At 41.2% G+C, this 14343-nt stretch overlaps 1 protein-coding gene across 13 annotated transcripts in view; it reads right to left on the reverse strand.

Annotated features, from left to right (window-relative positions):
- The window catches only part of FAM13C (family with sequence similarity 13 member C), a 118972-nt gene that overhangs the window by 85714 nt on the left and 18915 nt on the right, over nt 1-14343 (reverse strand). For 2 of the 13 annotated variants that reach the window (XM_070262810.1, XM_070262804.1), the window contains exon 1: nt 2385-2647. The exons of the other annotated variants lie outside the window; for them this stretch is intronic. In XM_070262810.1, the coding sequence (XP_070118911.1) occupies nt 2385-2468 (84 nt within the window). In that variant the 5' untranslated portion in view covers nt 2469-2647. Of the gene's footprint in view, nt 1-2384; nt 2648-14343 lie in introns of those variants that run through there. 13 annotated transcript variants of the gene reach the window in all.

Genomic DNA, 14343 nt, shown 5'->3' on the forward strand with positions numbered 1-14343 from the left:
TTAGAGCACCCAAGCAAGAGACGACTGTCACTTGGCACTACAGAGGTGGTAGTCAGAATGGAGAAAACTAATTGGCTTAAAAGATATTAAAGAGGTGGAAACAATAGGCCTGGTGACTGACAGGATGTGGTTGAATGAGAAAGAGGAAGGACTGAAGATGATGCTCAATCCTTAGCTTGGAAAATGGGATGAATGATATTGCTGCTCCCTGAGATGGAGACAGAATGAGAAACAGTGTTCAGAGAGAGTTGGGTATTAGTGCCCACAAGGCATCAAGTAGACAATGATAAATAGATGGGCTGGAGTCCCAGAGACAGATCAGGGCTGGGAATAAATATTTGGGAATGAGCGTGAAGTGACTAAAACTACAAGTGGTATAACACCATTCAGCATGTGCAGAGAGAGAATAGAAAATCTAGACGAGAACCCTGAGAAACACCAATATTTATGGAAAGCAAGCCACAAAATAGCATATATAGTAAGAGCCCATGGGGAGAGGAGGAAGGAAAGATCAAATATGTGTGTGTGTGTGTGTGTGTATAAGTGCACTTTTTTTGTGGGACATGTAAACTTTATAAACTACTCTATTGCTTGAATTGTTTAATGAGTATGTATTACTTTTATAATTTAAAATAAGAATATTTAATTTTGAAAATATTTAAAATATAGGCAGATGCAAAGAAGATTGAGAAAGAGACACCAAAAAAATGCAGAGGAAAGGAATCTTATTGCCCGACCCTACTTAGGTCTGATTTCAATGGAATGCTAAAAGATTTTAACTCCGTGTGGAAAATCAGGGTAAAGCAATAAAAGAAATATTAAATATTAGCAAAAGTGTACTCAACAATATGACTTCTGTCTGATGTTATAATGTTCTTTAAATGGGTACCACTGTTCCTTACAGTCTACTTAGGTTAAATTTTAATAAAGACATACAATTTTCATCAGCAAGGAATCAAAAATCACGACCAAATGGGACAACTGGAGCAGTGAGTCAGCACCTGTTAATGTGGCAGCATAAGCTTCAGCCTTCCTACCAGAGCTGTCGTATCCACAGTGCAGAGGCACGAAGGAAAGGCAAAATGGCGCCTTCATCAAGTCTATAGTCTTGTCTCAGCCACACGGCCTCTCGAGCCTATTGCAGAAGCTCGTCACTTATTTTGACTTTAAAAGATTACTATAATTTTAAGAATCAGAAGTGCTAATTTCTGTGATTTTAATACAAATTAAATATTTACATATATTTTAAATAATCCCCCTTTGAGTTGAGATTTATGCTCCTTTAAATACCTCTTACTATAGAGCATTACCTTCCCAGGAAAAACTGCCTTTTATTCCCCTTTTTGCTGAGAAAGTGAACAGCCTGTTGATATGGAATCTCTACCATGTTATTTTCTGAAATCATGAAACTATGTCTATTATTCTGTGCTTTCAAATATCCCTCAATGTTTCAGTTCACAAGCTCCCTTGTTTATTTTATTTAGTTTAGCAAGAATCCAATTACTCTTCTATTCCCAAACCAGTCACGAGAAAAGTCCAAAATTACCATCACAAAAATGACCCCAGCTCCTCAAGCTTCTCCACTAATGTCAAGCCCAAGGAGAATTAGGGATCCTCAAACTCAGAGAAAGCTCCACATTCAATGAGTAGGCAGGCAAAGGGGGCATTTCGATTCCAGTTGTTAATAAACTCTGTGGTTCCTTGGTGGCTACTTACTCAAACACTTCCTGAATACCTTCTACAGTGCCAGGGACAGTTTTTGCTGTGGGACTACAGTGGCAAGCAAAACAGATCATCACTCAGGAAAACAACCACCAAGAAAAAGAAGAAAAAAGTTCTAGGTTTTTCTAAGTCAATGCAGATTCTTGCCCCTTTCCCACCTTCTGTAGTGATAATGGATGATCAAATCAACAAGCCTACAAGCACAACAAGATGTGAAACATCTTCTGAGGAGATCCCTCTGCACCCTGACCTCCCCTCAACTCACAGCCTTTGCTCTCTCAATGAAGTTTCCTCATTCCAGGGATGCATGCCTTCCTCCCATCTTATTTATATCCTGTCTTAGTTCAGGCGGCTACAACACAAATACCATAGACTGTGTGGCTTAAACAACAGAAGTTTCTTTCTCACACTTCTGGAGGCTGGGAAGTCCAAGATAAGAGGTCAGCCAATTCAGTTCCTAGAGAGGGCTCTCATCCTGGCTTACAGATGGATGTCTTCTTGCTGTATCCTTACATGGCAGAGAGGAAGCAGGCTCTCTTGTCTCTTCTTATGAGAGCACTAATCCATCTCCCCAAGGCCCTATCTCCAAATACTATCACACTGGGGACCAGGGTTTCAACATATGAATTTTGGGGGTACACAAACATGCAGTCCATACTCACAGATCCCCCACAAATCTTATCTTGTCCGACGACATGAGGCCATATCAACAGTTCTGTTTCTCTCCTTCTGAACTGTCCTCTCATTCTCCGTGTGTTTAATTCTGTACAGCCTTGTTTTGCAGTATATGCAGAATCTGTGTGCTTGGCTTATATCCACGAAGGAAACATGTTCGCACGCCAAGGGAGGAGGTTTTTCTTGCATTTCTTTCACTCTCTCAAAGCGCTTCAGCACCTTACAAAATATCTGTTGATTCATTCAGTCAGTCACAACACGTCCACTGAGCGTCAGTGTCTGACGCTGAGGAACAGTGTTTTGTGGATTTGGGAAACTTAACCCCCCCCCGCCCCCCCAACACACACACATATACACACTTCCACAACATAAAAACTCCAAAGATTGGGACTAATTTAAGGGAAATGCCAGTCTGAATTTCTAGAAAGTAGGAACCACAAAATATTTTTACTGAAACGCCAATTTTTCATTGCTTGCATGCTCATTTCTGTCACTGGAATGAGGCTAAGAGAATTTGGCCTAGGGAAGGGCCTTGAACAGCTCTTTTGCTGAATAAATAAGAAACTAACAGCAGCTTGCATTTGCAGTATGTAAACTTTTCAGACTGCTTTCCCATCCATTAGCATAACTTATCGAGACTGTTTCTTAAATGAGGGCATCTAAGTACTTGGAAAGAATCAGAGTTTTATGTGTTTCTCTTATCTACATTATTATTATGTCTAACAATTTTTCATAGATGATGGTCATGTAAAATTCAACCCAGACTTTTTCTTGCAAATTCTGAACAAACGGAAAACTTTAGATCTTCCTATAAAACACTGAACTCATCCAAGTGCTGAACAAACCACGGCATTAGACAAGGGTGTTTCACAGCTTTCAACGCCGGACTCTAAACATGTTTCTGGATTAATAAGGCACACGTGTCTTTCTGTTGAACCCGTCATTGAGGATTTTAAGGAATGTCTAACTGTTCTCACAAAATGTGGAGCAGTTAACATAAAGGAGAATCATGTCTCCTTTTAAAGACTTTGTGGAAGCATCCACTCTCTCCCATCTTTAAAACATGATCCTGGTTTTGGTTTTTTTCTTTTGAAGGAGGTTGTAGAAAGCAGTGGAAGGAGGATGGGAAATAATATTATCTCAGAAACCGGGAATGCCTAGATGGATTTTCATTTCACAGAAATTTATTTTAAAAAGCATTTTATAACTGGAATTAAAATAAACTGAGGTAAAAATGGAATACTATGTACCACACTATCTCAAATTAAGTTAACAGCAGTAAGAAAGTAAATCCTGACAAGAAAATTATTCTCAGATATCTAAAGAGAATAGTCATATCAAAAATAGTGGTATCTTGTGAATGCCTAACATTGACTTGCATTATGGCTTCTCATGCATTTCAACAGTAGTAAAAGATGCAAGTCTTTGATGTTAGGTCCCCTGGGTTATACCCCAGCTACTAGACTTCCGGGGAATTCCACAAAGCTGCAAAATATTAGCTCCATCTTAAAAGATCTCCACCTACAATGACAGCACAAACCAGGATCAACTCTCCAGAGGCCAAGCCTTGTCTTATCAAAGGCCACACAAACAACCTCTATGTCTAATTTCCCAGTTAACAGTGATTAGTATTATTTAGCTCTGTCTTTTATCAGATTCTTCAGCCACAAGTAGAATATATAAAGTTTTGTCTCCATTTAGAAAGGATGCTCCTTTTACACAGTCAGTTTAGATGACACATGTGGATTGAATTGGTATTCCAAGTAACCCATGAAAAACTTTGTATGTGGACCTCGGAAGAGTCTTAGAAGGCTCTATTAGACCCAAATACTATTTGTAGCACCACTCATGCTGAGGAAGTTTTTCATTTGGAAACCCAGCAATCATCTGGAATGAAGAAAAAGCTTAACACTTGGAACATCTGAACTCAAAAACATTTGGAGCTCGACAAGTATCTGGCATCTCAAACCCAAAAGCCACAGCTCCCGCCTCCAAACTAGTTTCCATAGAACTTCAAGAAACTGGAAATGCTGAAGAGAGACAGGATTCCACCAAGAGAAGGATGATGAGAATATCTGAAGAAAGCGCATAGGAGGCAATTCTGCAAACCAGGTCACATCACTTTTTAAGTTAAGCTATCTCCCAGCTCTCCCTTGCCTGCACTGGGGTCATGTCCCCAGGGATAGGAATGGCAGGCATTATGTGCTGTGCCAGGGGAATGCAAGCCCATAAGATACACATTGGAATGAAAGCCCCATGAGGGCCATGCTGTCACTGGACTCATTCTTCTTAATATCACATGGAGATTCTCAGTAAATATTTGTTGAATGACGAGTTATTAACATGGCATCATTTCTTGGGACATCAAATTTAGGTGAAGATTTAGGGGGAGAAAACCTGTTTCCATTAAAATAAATACATTAATAAACTGCAGCATTCTTAAGACTCCTTAAGATGACATGCATGTACCAGTCAGGATTCTTAGCATCAAACAACAAAAACAAACTCTAACTAATTTAGCAAAGAATGAATTTATTGGGAAGCTTACAAAATAACCCAAAGGGCTGGAGAACCAGATGTGGGTCTACAAAGCCAAAACTGAGCTCAGAACTGGTCCAGTGTGGACACTTCTGCTACCATTGAGCACTCTGCATCTCTGATGCCGCCGACCCTAAGATCATTCTGTTATTATTTTATTTTTTAAGGAAAAAAGTAGACAATGCTGCTTATCAAACTCTATCACAACACTGATTGTAAGGAGCACTCTGATTTCAGCAATATTAAAATATTGGGAATATGAGAATTATAGGATTGATGAAAAGTGGTCACTTCTGCAGCATACATCGCTCGTACCACACACTCACGACAGGCACCACCACCACCACACGCAGCCCAGGTCTTGTCTCTTGCTGCACCCACTCCCACCCCAGGTTGTGCCCGTGTCGTAGCTGAAAGAGAGCCTGGAAAAGCAAATACTGGCATTTTCAGCTTCTATCGTGGAAAAAAAAGAGGCTGCTTTTTTCCCTCTTGTGGGAAATTCTCCAAGCACGAGAACAGAGTTCAGATGCTGGGCAGCCAAAATAGAATGACAAATATCCCCTATAGGGAGATTTCAAAGAAACTCCCTCTTATGGTAAAAGTTCAGTCTCCTCTGCGGTTAGGACTTAGAAACCTAGAAAAATGTTTGAGAAGCACAGAACAGGAAAACTCCTTAGAACAGAATCCAAGGTCCTTATCCTCCAGCCCCTGCAAACTGTTCCAGTCTAGTTTCCATCACCCCGCCCTTTGCAAACCCAGCAGTCCAGGGATGACAAATTAGGTGGCAGCTCTTGAATAGCCATTATCACTCATGTCTTCACTCACGGTGTGTTCCCTCAGATGTGAAAGTCTCTCTCCCCCAATTCTTCTCCGCTTAAATCACTCTCATTGCACAACTTAGACGAAAAATCACCTCTCGTGGGAACTCCTCCGCATAGCCCCATCTTTCTGACCTCTTGGCACTTTATACATATCTCCATTGTTGAAGGAAGAGGTCCCCACTCAATATCTGAACAAAAAGCTGAATCTACTGCTGCTAAGCAAGGGAGAGCTGCATTTTAACAGACATTCTCCCTAAGCAAAGCAGAGAGAGCTGATCTTATATAGGATTTGGAGACCCTTCGAGTTCAGGGGCTGAGAGACTTCCAGAAGCTGGAATATTTAGGCATTAGCTGACCTTTAGGAGCAGCAGCAAAGCTGGAGTGAGAATGTGGTTGACTGGCTGACTTGCAGAAATGTGCTCGCTAGAGTTCAGCTGTTGCTGACTGTCTGGCTTTCCAACTATGTGTGTTGGTGGGGTGTGGGGGCTGCTGTTACTGATCGGCTAGCTTACAGCAGCACGAATGATTGCTGTTGTAGATCCATTTAAAAAGGTATAAAAGCAGGTTTTGAAGGTTATTGATAACCATGGCCACAGAATAATCAGTCTTTTCCTAAAAGGGTAGGAACTTTTCATTCTCACTATTATGACAATATATTAGGATGTGATAACCATACTAATAGGCAACATTCTAACGTTTATTGAGCTCTTACTATGGACAGGGCATTACAGTAAGTAGTTTACAAGGATTATCTCATTTAATCCTCGGAACAACATTATAGGTGGGTACTGTTATCCTTCAGTTCACAGATGGGTAATCTTAGAGGCCTCCCTGGGATCCACGTGCAAACAGAAAGACAACAGAACCTGCACTCTTAATCAGTGCACACTGAGGACCTGCTGACTGCTGTTGCTGTCTCCCCCAGTGCTAATACACCCCCCTCAAGCACAGGCACCAGCTCTCCTCTCTCTTCGTGCCCACAGCCACATTGGTTCAGGGCTTCTCATGCAGAGGCACCTCAAATTCACTGTTAGAGCAAGAAAGAGAGGATCCTGAACCTCTCCATTAGTGCAAGGCCTGATCTAAAGGTCAAAAGCTCTGCATCTTGCCATCCAGCCATGGCCAAAGTCAACAATAAAACCAACACCCTATACAAACTGTCAACTACATCTGTTCTTGTAAGAAAGCCAGGCCTTAAAATAATATATTCCACTTGGTTTCTAATGACTTTGTAGCTATTTCTTCACCTTTGATGCAACTACTGAGACTAAAAGATTGGTTATTAACCTGCCTCAGCATCCCCACAATGGCAAGGTTATAGTAGCCTAAAAACAAAAACAGACAAACATCAGGAGCATAAAACCAACCACTGACTATTTTGTCACTTTCTGCTCATGTGCATACACCCAAACAGGACTGCCCTAATCACAACTCCTCAAGAAAAGCACTCCCATATCGCCTAAAAAAATGAAGTCATATAAAATATATCAAACCACATCTGTGACCAGAAACCAGGCAAGGAAAGGGTTAATGAAAATCTGATCCGTAACTAAACATAGTCTGTCAAATGCTTTCCAGACAAGGAGAAAACGACTGTTTTTCAGAAGTTGATGTCCTCCTTTTTGCAGATGTTGCCATCCTACAGTGACACTTACATGGTTGCAGCAGGACCCCTGCAAATTGCTCCAGCCCTAAGTGTCCAAAAGTTACCTTGGACCTGTTATGCAATGGCATGTTGCACTGAGCTGGTTATGTAACGGCACTGAACTTGTCATGCAATGGCCTGCACATGCGCCCTGATTAGGCCCAATTGTTACACAGTTGTAACATATCCTCTGCACCCCGGTGTATAAAATCTCCAGCTGCACTAAACTGGGCAGGGAGCGGGGAGCACTGCTTTGGGAGCTATCCCTGGGGTTCTCCATTGCTTGTGCAAGCAATAAATCTTTTTTCTTCACCCACTTCAGCCTTGGTTGTGCTTTTCACCTCCACACTCACCAGGAGATGGACCCACTGAGTTCAGTTACACATCCAAAACACAGCTCTCCCCAACAAAAGCCTTGTGATTAATGACAAAGATACGTCATCAGAATATCTCTATTTCCCTCCTATCACTCCTCAGTAAGTACCATGAAATCCCTCTGCAATTTACTCCTTTATGAAAAATTATATATTCTTATTATCCCAACAAATGAGAGGAATGTTCAAGCCTTCCTTCTCCTGAGCCCAGCCAGGCCTTATCCTCCAAAGCCCTGGACACATTCAAACTCTGTGGTGACCTATTTGGTGTGTGTATTGAGAGACCCACATGTTTAATCCACCTTCCAAATCAAGAAAAAGCATAAACCAATTTTAATACAACCATGAAAATAAGTAATACCTAGTAACACCACTCAGTCATTCAACTTGTGTGGCCTTGAGCAAGTTACTTAACTTCTCTGTGCCTCAGTTTCCTCATCTGTAAAAAGGAACAAGAGAACCAGCACCTTGTAGGGTAGTTGTGAGAATTAAATGAATTATTATATATAAAGTACTCAAGACAAGGCTATGCGCATGGTGGCTATAGTTAATAACATTTGTACTGTATACTTGACAGCTGCTGAGAGCAGATCTTAAACGTTCTCACACAGACACACACACACAAAAACAGTTAACTATGTGAGGGGATGGATGTGTTAATTATCTTGATCTTGGTAATCATTCCACAATGTATATCTATACTAAATCATCATGTTGTACACTTTAAATGAATACAATTATATTTGTCAATTATTCCTCAATAAAGTTAAAATAAAGACAAGTCTTTGCAAGGTCATTACCACAGAAGTAATATTTTCATAATTATTACAGCCTCCAGGTATGACCTAGAAGGTCTGAACCAGGGCTACAGCAGTAATATAGACAAGGAAAAAACACCTGGGAGAGAGATTCTGGGTTCGAATGTGAAAGTCTTCAACTCATCTAGCCATGTCTAAAAGGCAAATAGGATCAACATGGTGCTAAACAGCTGCACGGATAGTGGATACTTTAGCGTACATCCAGAAACCGCCAAACATCCGACTGCTTCGTGTAATGAACTGCTTGGCCTCCTCCCTTGCTCCCCCCCTAGAAGAGGCCATCTGACCCTTGGCTTGTGTTAAGGTTCAGCTCTACCAGGATCTGGGGCCGATTCCATGCTCTGTCAAAGGAAAGGGAAGGCAGCGTGGGTAATGCAGCCACAGATCTGTCATGCTGCAACTGCCACCCGGAAGTTTTACTCAGAGTGTCTGCCTTGTTCCTGTCCCCAAGTCCCCACTGAAGTAACTGGATCCCAGTCGTAACACCCTACACCCACATGTCTCTGCCCTGCCAGTCTGCTTAGTGCCCCACATCCTCCTGGACGGGAATCCCATTCAGCTCTTGCCAGTTCCCCTGGGCATCGAGAAGCTAGCCCATACACAGTCTGGCTTCAGGAAGACCCTGGCATTGGTTTCCTAGGGCTTCTGTCACAAATTACCATAACTTGATGGTTTAAAACAACAGAAATTTATTCTCTCATGGGTATGGAGGCCAGAAGTCTGAAATCAAGGTGTCAGCAGGGTCATGCTCTCTCCAAAGGCTCCAGGGAAGAATCCTTCATGGCCGTTTCCAGGTCTAAGAGGCTCCTGGCGTTCCATGGCTTGTGGCACATGGCTTCTTTCTTCCCTGCGTGTCTTTGTGTCCTCTCCTCTTCTTAAGGACACCAGTCATTGGCTTTAGGCCCACCCTAAATCCACAATGACCTCATCTGAATTCTTACCTTAATTACATCTGCAATGATCGTATTTCCAAATAAGGTCACAGTCTGAGGTTCCAAGTGGACATGAATTTTGGGGAGACACTATCCAACCCATTATACTCCTCAACTTACAAGAGAGGAAGTGGAAGCCCTCTCTGGAACGTTCAGTCCAGCATCAGTAATGAAACACCGTGTTACTGAGCCTGATCTGAGAAATCAAGCAAAACTGACGGATGGCTTTGCCCAGGAAGGAATTATTAGTGAAAATGACAGTTTGGGAAGTGAAAGAAAAAGCCAGGTCAGTGTGTAGGGTGGGTCTTCTTTGAAAAAAATGTAGGTCTCAAAATCACTAAAGCTATAAAAGTTGACATTAAAATCTTCATTTAGAAATAAGGAGACAGAGGATAATTTGTACATGTCTTAAAGACACGTTTCTTAGTCTTGTTTGCAATGGAAAAACCTCCTTCTAAGCTCTGAGATAAATCACATTTAGCAATTAGCTCACAAGTAAGAGGAAGCCAAAATAAACCAACTTCTAAAGGGCCCTAGTCAATGACAAAAAGGTGTTCAGAGGTACGGCATCGCAATCAGACATTTAATAAATTTTAGATGTGTCATTTCTGAAATTCTAACCAAAGAATGAAAATTTTAATGACAGGAAAATAAAATAATGCTCAAGGACAGTTGAAGCTACTGCTTTTTCTGATTTAAAAAAAACCCTTCAAAATAGCATCTGCAAAGACTTTCATTACTTTGTGTATTAGAATTTTATCTCCACTGCCCAGAAACTAGATCCCTGTCTCTTTTCCAGCACCAGCTCCCTGCTGCCCGCTCATCCTGTTGCCTCCATCGAGCCCATCTCAGTTTCTGCAGAGTTGATCATCTCCCGAGAGACTGTCTGCTTAGGCCCCTCGCTTGCCACTAAACCCTGGAGACCACAAGGCTGTATCAGCTACCCGAGAGCTCGCCAGATCCGTAGCCTGTACATGGCCCATGGATGCCTCTGACATCCAGACCCTGGTTCCTCCAGACTCTTCATCGCATTAAGAACAAGTCACTAAGTTCTCGTCCTGTTTTTTAGCATAAGGTGGAAGGGAAATAGCTACAGATTTAATAGGGTGTTAGGTTTTGGTCTTTTCTCTATTTCCATCTCTATGTTTCACATCAGGTAGAAAAGGTTTCAGCTGTCAAAGTGTTTATAAGAAACCAGTAAAAAATAAATAAAATAAAAACAGAAGGAGCCTTAAATCACTAGGGTTTGCCTGTTTTTTATTTAGAGCTAAATTAATTCGGTCTTTTGTTCAATCTTCTTGTCTTTCAGGGAGAGCAACGTCTGGGTCTTCAGAGGACCAAGCTCTCCCAGTTTCTAAATCAAATGTCAGTTTGAATACACCTGAGAAGGCAGTCGGCAAAGACAGGGAGAAACTGACAGAGGGAAGAGGTGGGAGGGAACGACGCCCTCCCATGAATCCACAAGAACAACAGTCAACGATCTTCCCCTGGTGGCTGTTAAATCCCGTAGGTCATACCTTCAGTACAGTCAGTGTCTTCTGGATTAAAACACTAAAAGCCAGCCACTGCCCTCACCACACTGGCATACTGAGTAAGAACGCTTTAAGCCTTGACAGTATCCCTTTGGTTATTCAATGTTAGATATAGCTGAAAAGCCTAAAAATCTAATGTTGGGAAACCCTTTCCTACTGGAAATTTCCCTGGTGCACAGCAACATTACCAAGCCAAGCAATCATAATATTGTAGTTCAGGGTATTAAGGAACAAAAGAAGCGGCGCTGACATCTTTGTTTCTTCGAGAAATCCCCTAATTGTGGCTATAGCTTATTAAGCAGTAAAGTTGCAGAGGGCTCAGCTATAAAAATATATATATATATAAATTCATAACATAACCAAGCAGGCTTTGTTGGGTGGAAAGGGAAAATTCCACCGTGACTGAAAGACCACTGGTTACCTGTGCCTGGAGGCAACTACATAATAAAATAAGGATTAGAAGAGTAAAGCCATCCTTGCGCACAACACAAGCCTCAGTCTAGAGCGGCAGTTTTCAAGGCAGCAATCCTCTGTCTGACTGCTTATCTCCAGTAGGATTAATGCTCAAAACACGGTGCTATTGTTCTGTCTGTGTCTGGCACCAGTTACGTCATTTTCGATCATTTTAACACAGAAACTGGCTTGTGAAAGTCAACTTTCCTATTGACTTGATGATGGTCACTGATCATGGCAAGTAGGGTCCAGTGGGATAAATGGTCTGCAGATTTTGAGAGCAGATTTTTCAATCTTTTTCGCACTTCTATCCAATTTTTAAGGCTTTATCATCTCATGAGAGTAGGTTGCTTTTTCCAGGATGTTCCATGCTATTTGGACACTAAAGATGTAAAATAAATACTACAATAAGCCTCCTAGACAGGCAGAGGCTGCTGACTTCCCTTCCTATGCCTTCTTTAACTACCCTAGAAAGAGTGAAGTGAAAAACAAAATCCTGACGCTCTCAGGCTACATGGGTGCGACTGGTTACGCCCACCTTGGAGGAGAAAGTGAGTGAGGTTGGATGTTCATGCCATTCATTCTTTTTTTTTTTTAAAGATTGGCCCTGAGCTAACATCTGTTGTGACTCTTCTTTTTTTTTCTTCTTCTTCTCCCCGAAGTCCCACAGTACATAGTTGTATATTCTAGTTGTAGGTCCTTCTAGTTGTGCTATGTGGGACGCCACCTCAGCACGGCTTGATGAGTAGTGCTAGGTCCATGCCCAGGATCCAAACCAGCGAAACCCTGGGCCGCCGAAGTGGAGCATGTGAACTTAATCTCTTGACCATGGGGCGGGACCATGCCATTCATTCCTGATATGGTCGCCAGATTAAGTAAATAAAAACACGTGATGTCTGGTTACATTTGAATTTCAAATAAACAATGAGTAACTTTGTAGTATAAGCATATCCCATGTAGATATTTGCTTGTTCGAAACTCCCATTCCTTTTGAAAACAATATCTACATGGGACATACTTACACTACAAAATTATTCATTGTTTATCAAAAATTCAAATGTAACTAGGCATCCCATATTTTATCTGGCAACTACATCTCGTAAAATATGAAGCCTAAAATTGTAGGCTTGAGGTTGACATGTTATGTCTCAGTCCCAAAGTAATATTTAACCATGTTCGATAAAGTTTAGATTGGCGATTCTTAGTTACCCGAAATGTCGGTTCATTATGTTTCTGCTATCCAGACTTCCCAAACAGCTTCACTTCCAAGCTCCAAAACAGTCTGGCTAAGTCCTTGCTAAGCTGTTTTCTTTGCCGAAAGAACACCCTGCTCTTGGATAAATATCCCCAAGTACATGAGGATGTGAATTTGCATATCTGTGTGTATGTAGAAACCCAGGTCCCACATCTGACAATATGTGATGACATGATGACAAATCATCAAATCCACTTTCTATAGGACGTGTTATTTTTGGATCAAATTTTAAAATGCCTCTTAATCACAGCACTACAGGTTTAGTTGGCATAACCCAAAGTCACTACAATCTTCTGGCAAGAGTAAGACCCCAATTAATCCTAAATAAAATAAAATTAATGAACTCTGAAGTTTCATTTAGCAACAGAGAAGAAATCAATAACTAAACCTACTTCTTTTTTCCTGATACTAATGAAGCAGATGTTTCACTCAAGAGATACTTATACAAAACTCGAATTTTTGTTCAAAACAGAAATATAACAGCAGGTATATCCTTTGGTGGTAATTAATTAGCCTAATTAACCTAATTAATTTTCTTTTTCTTCTGCTAGTCCTTGACATTAATAACATTAATACTTCAGTATTGTGAAGGCCTAGAAGAGGAAAGACCAATTCTTCATTCTTTGGGTTATACTGCTAGTCTGAGCAGAAGATGTGGAAGTCATTAGTGCTGCTCGTCAGCAATTCATTCTCTCCCTTAGGACACATTGCAGGATTGTACTCCTAGTCCCTTGTGTTCTGGGATTGTGCTTATAAGGGAAGCATGTGACCAGCTCTGACCAATTAGTAGAGAATGGAAACACCATTTGTTGCTTCAGGCCTGGAGCTTCTAATTATTAGTGCAGAACCCTCCAGAGCTCTCTTTTCTCTCTGACTCCAAAACCAGCAACATTCAAGACTGTGACTGCTCAGTTAGTCTGGGCCCTTAATTGATCAACATGATTAGACACTTCCTAGTGACCAATGATGGATAAGTAACATGTGCAAGAAATGTACTTTTGTTGGTTTAAACTACTAAGGTTTGGGGTTATTTGTTATTGTAGCAGACCCCAGCCTAGCCTAACTCAAGAGACATACAATTATTGAGGTTTTAGTGTATACCCAGCCAAATGAGTCTATGAAACATTCTTGGAGCCAGCCCAGTGGCCTAGTGGCTAAGTTCAGCATGCTCTGCTTTGGCAGCCCAGGTTTGGTTCCTGGGTGCAGACCTACATCATTCATTGGTGGTCAAGCTGTGGCGGTGACCCACATACAAAATAGCACAGACATAAGCTCAGGGGGAATCTTCCTCAGGGAAAAAAAAAAGAAAAAAACATTCTGCACACTATTTCTAGCCCCCTGAAACTTGCTGAATGTTTAAGGTTGTGTCATTATAACATTGAATTCTCAACAAGCTCTTAAGGTAGATACAAACTCTACTTTATAAATGAAAAACTGACACAAAGAACTGGTAAGTAAATGCTTAAAGTCATACAAAAAGTGAGTGATTGAGAGGGAATTTGAACCCATATCCATCTGGAACTATAGACCATGCTTTTCACCACTTTGGTATACCACCATTTAAGTATTTAACTCTGG

This window comes from Equus caballus, chromosome 1 (genome assembly GCF_041296265.1).
Source record: "Equus caballus isolate H_3958 breed thoroughbred chromosome 1, TB-T2T, whole genome shotgun sequence".
In the NCBI taxonomy this organism is placed as follows: Eukaryota; Metazoa; Chordata; class Mammalia; order Perissodactyla; family Equidae; genus Equus; species Equus caballus.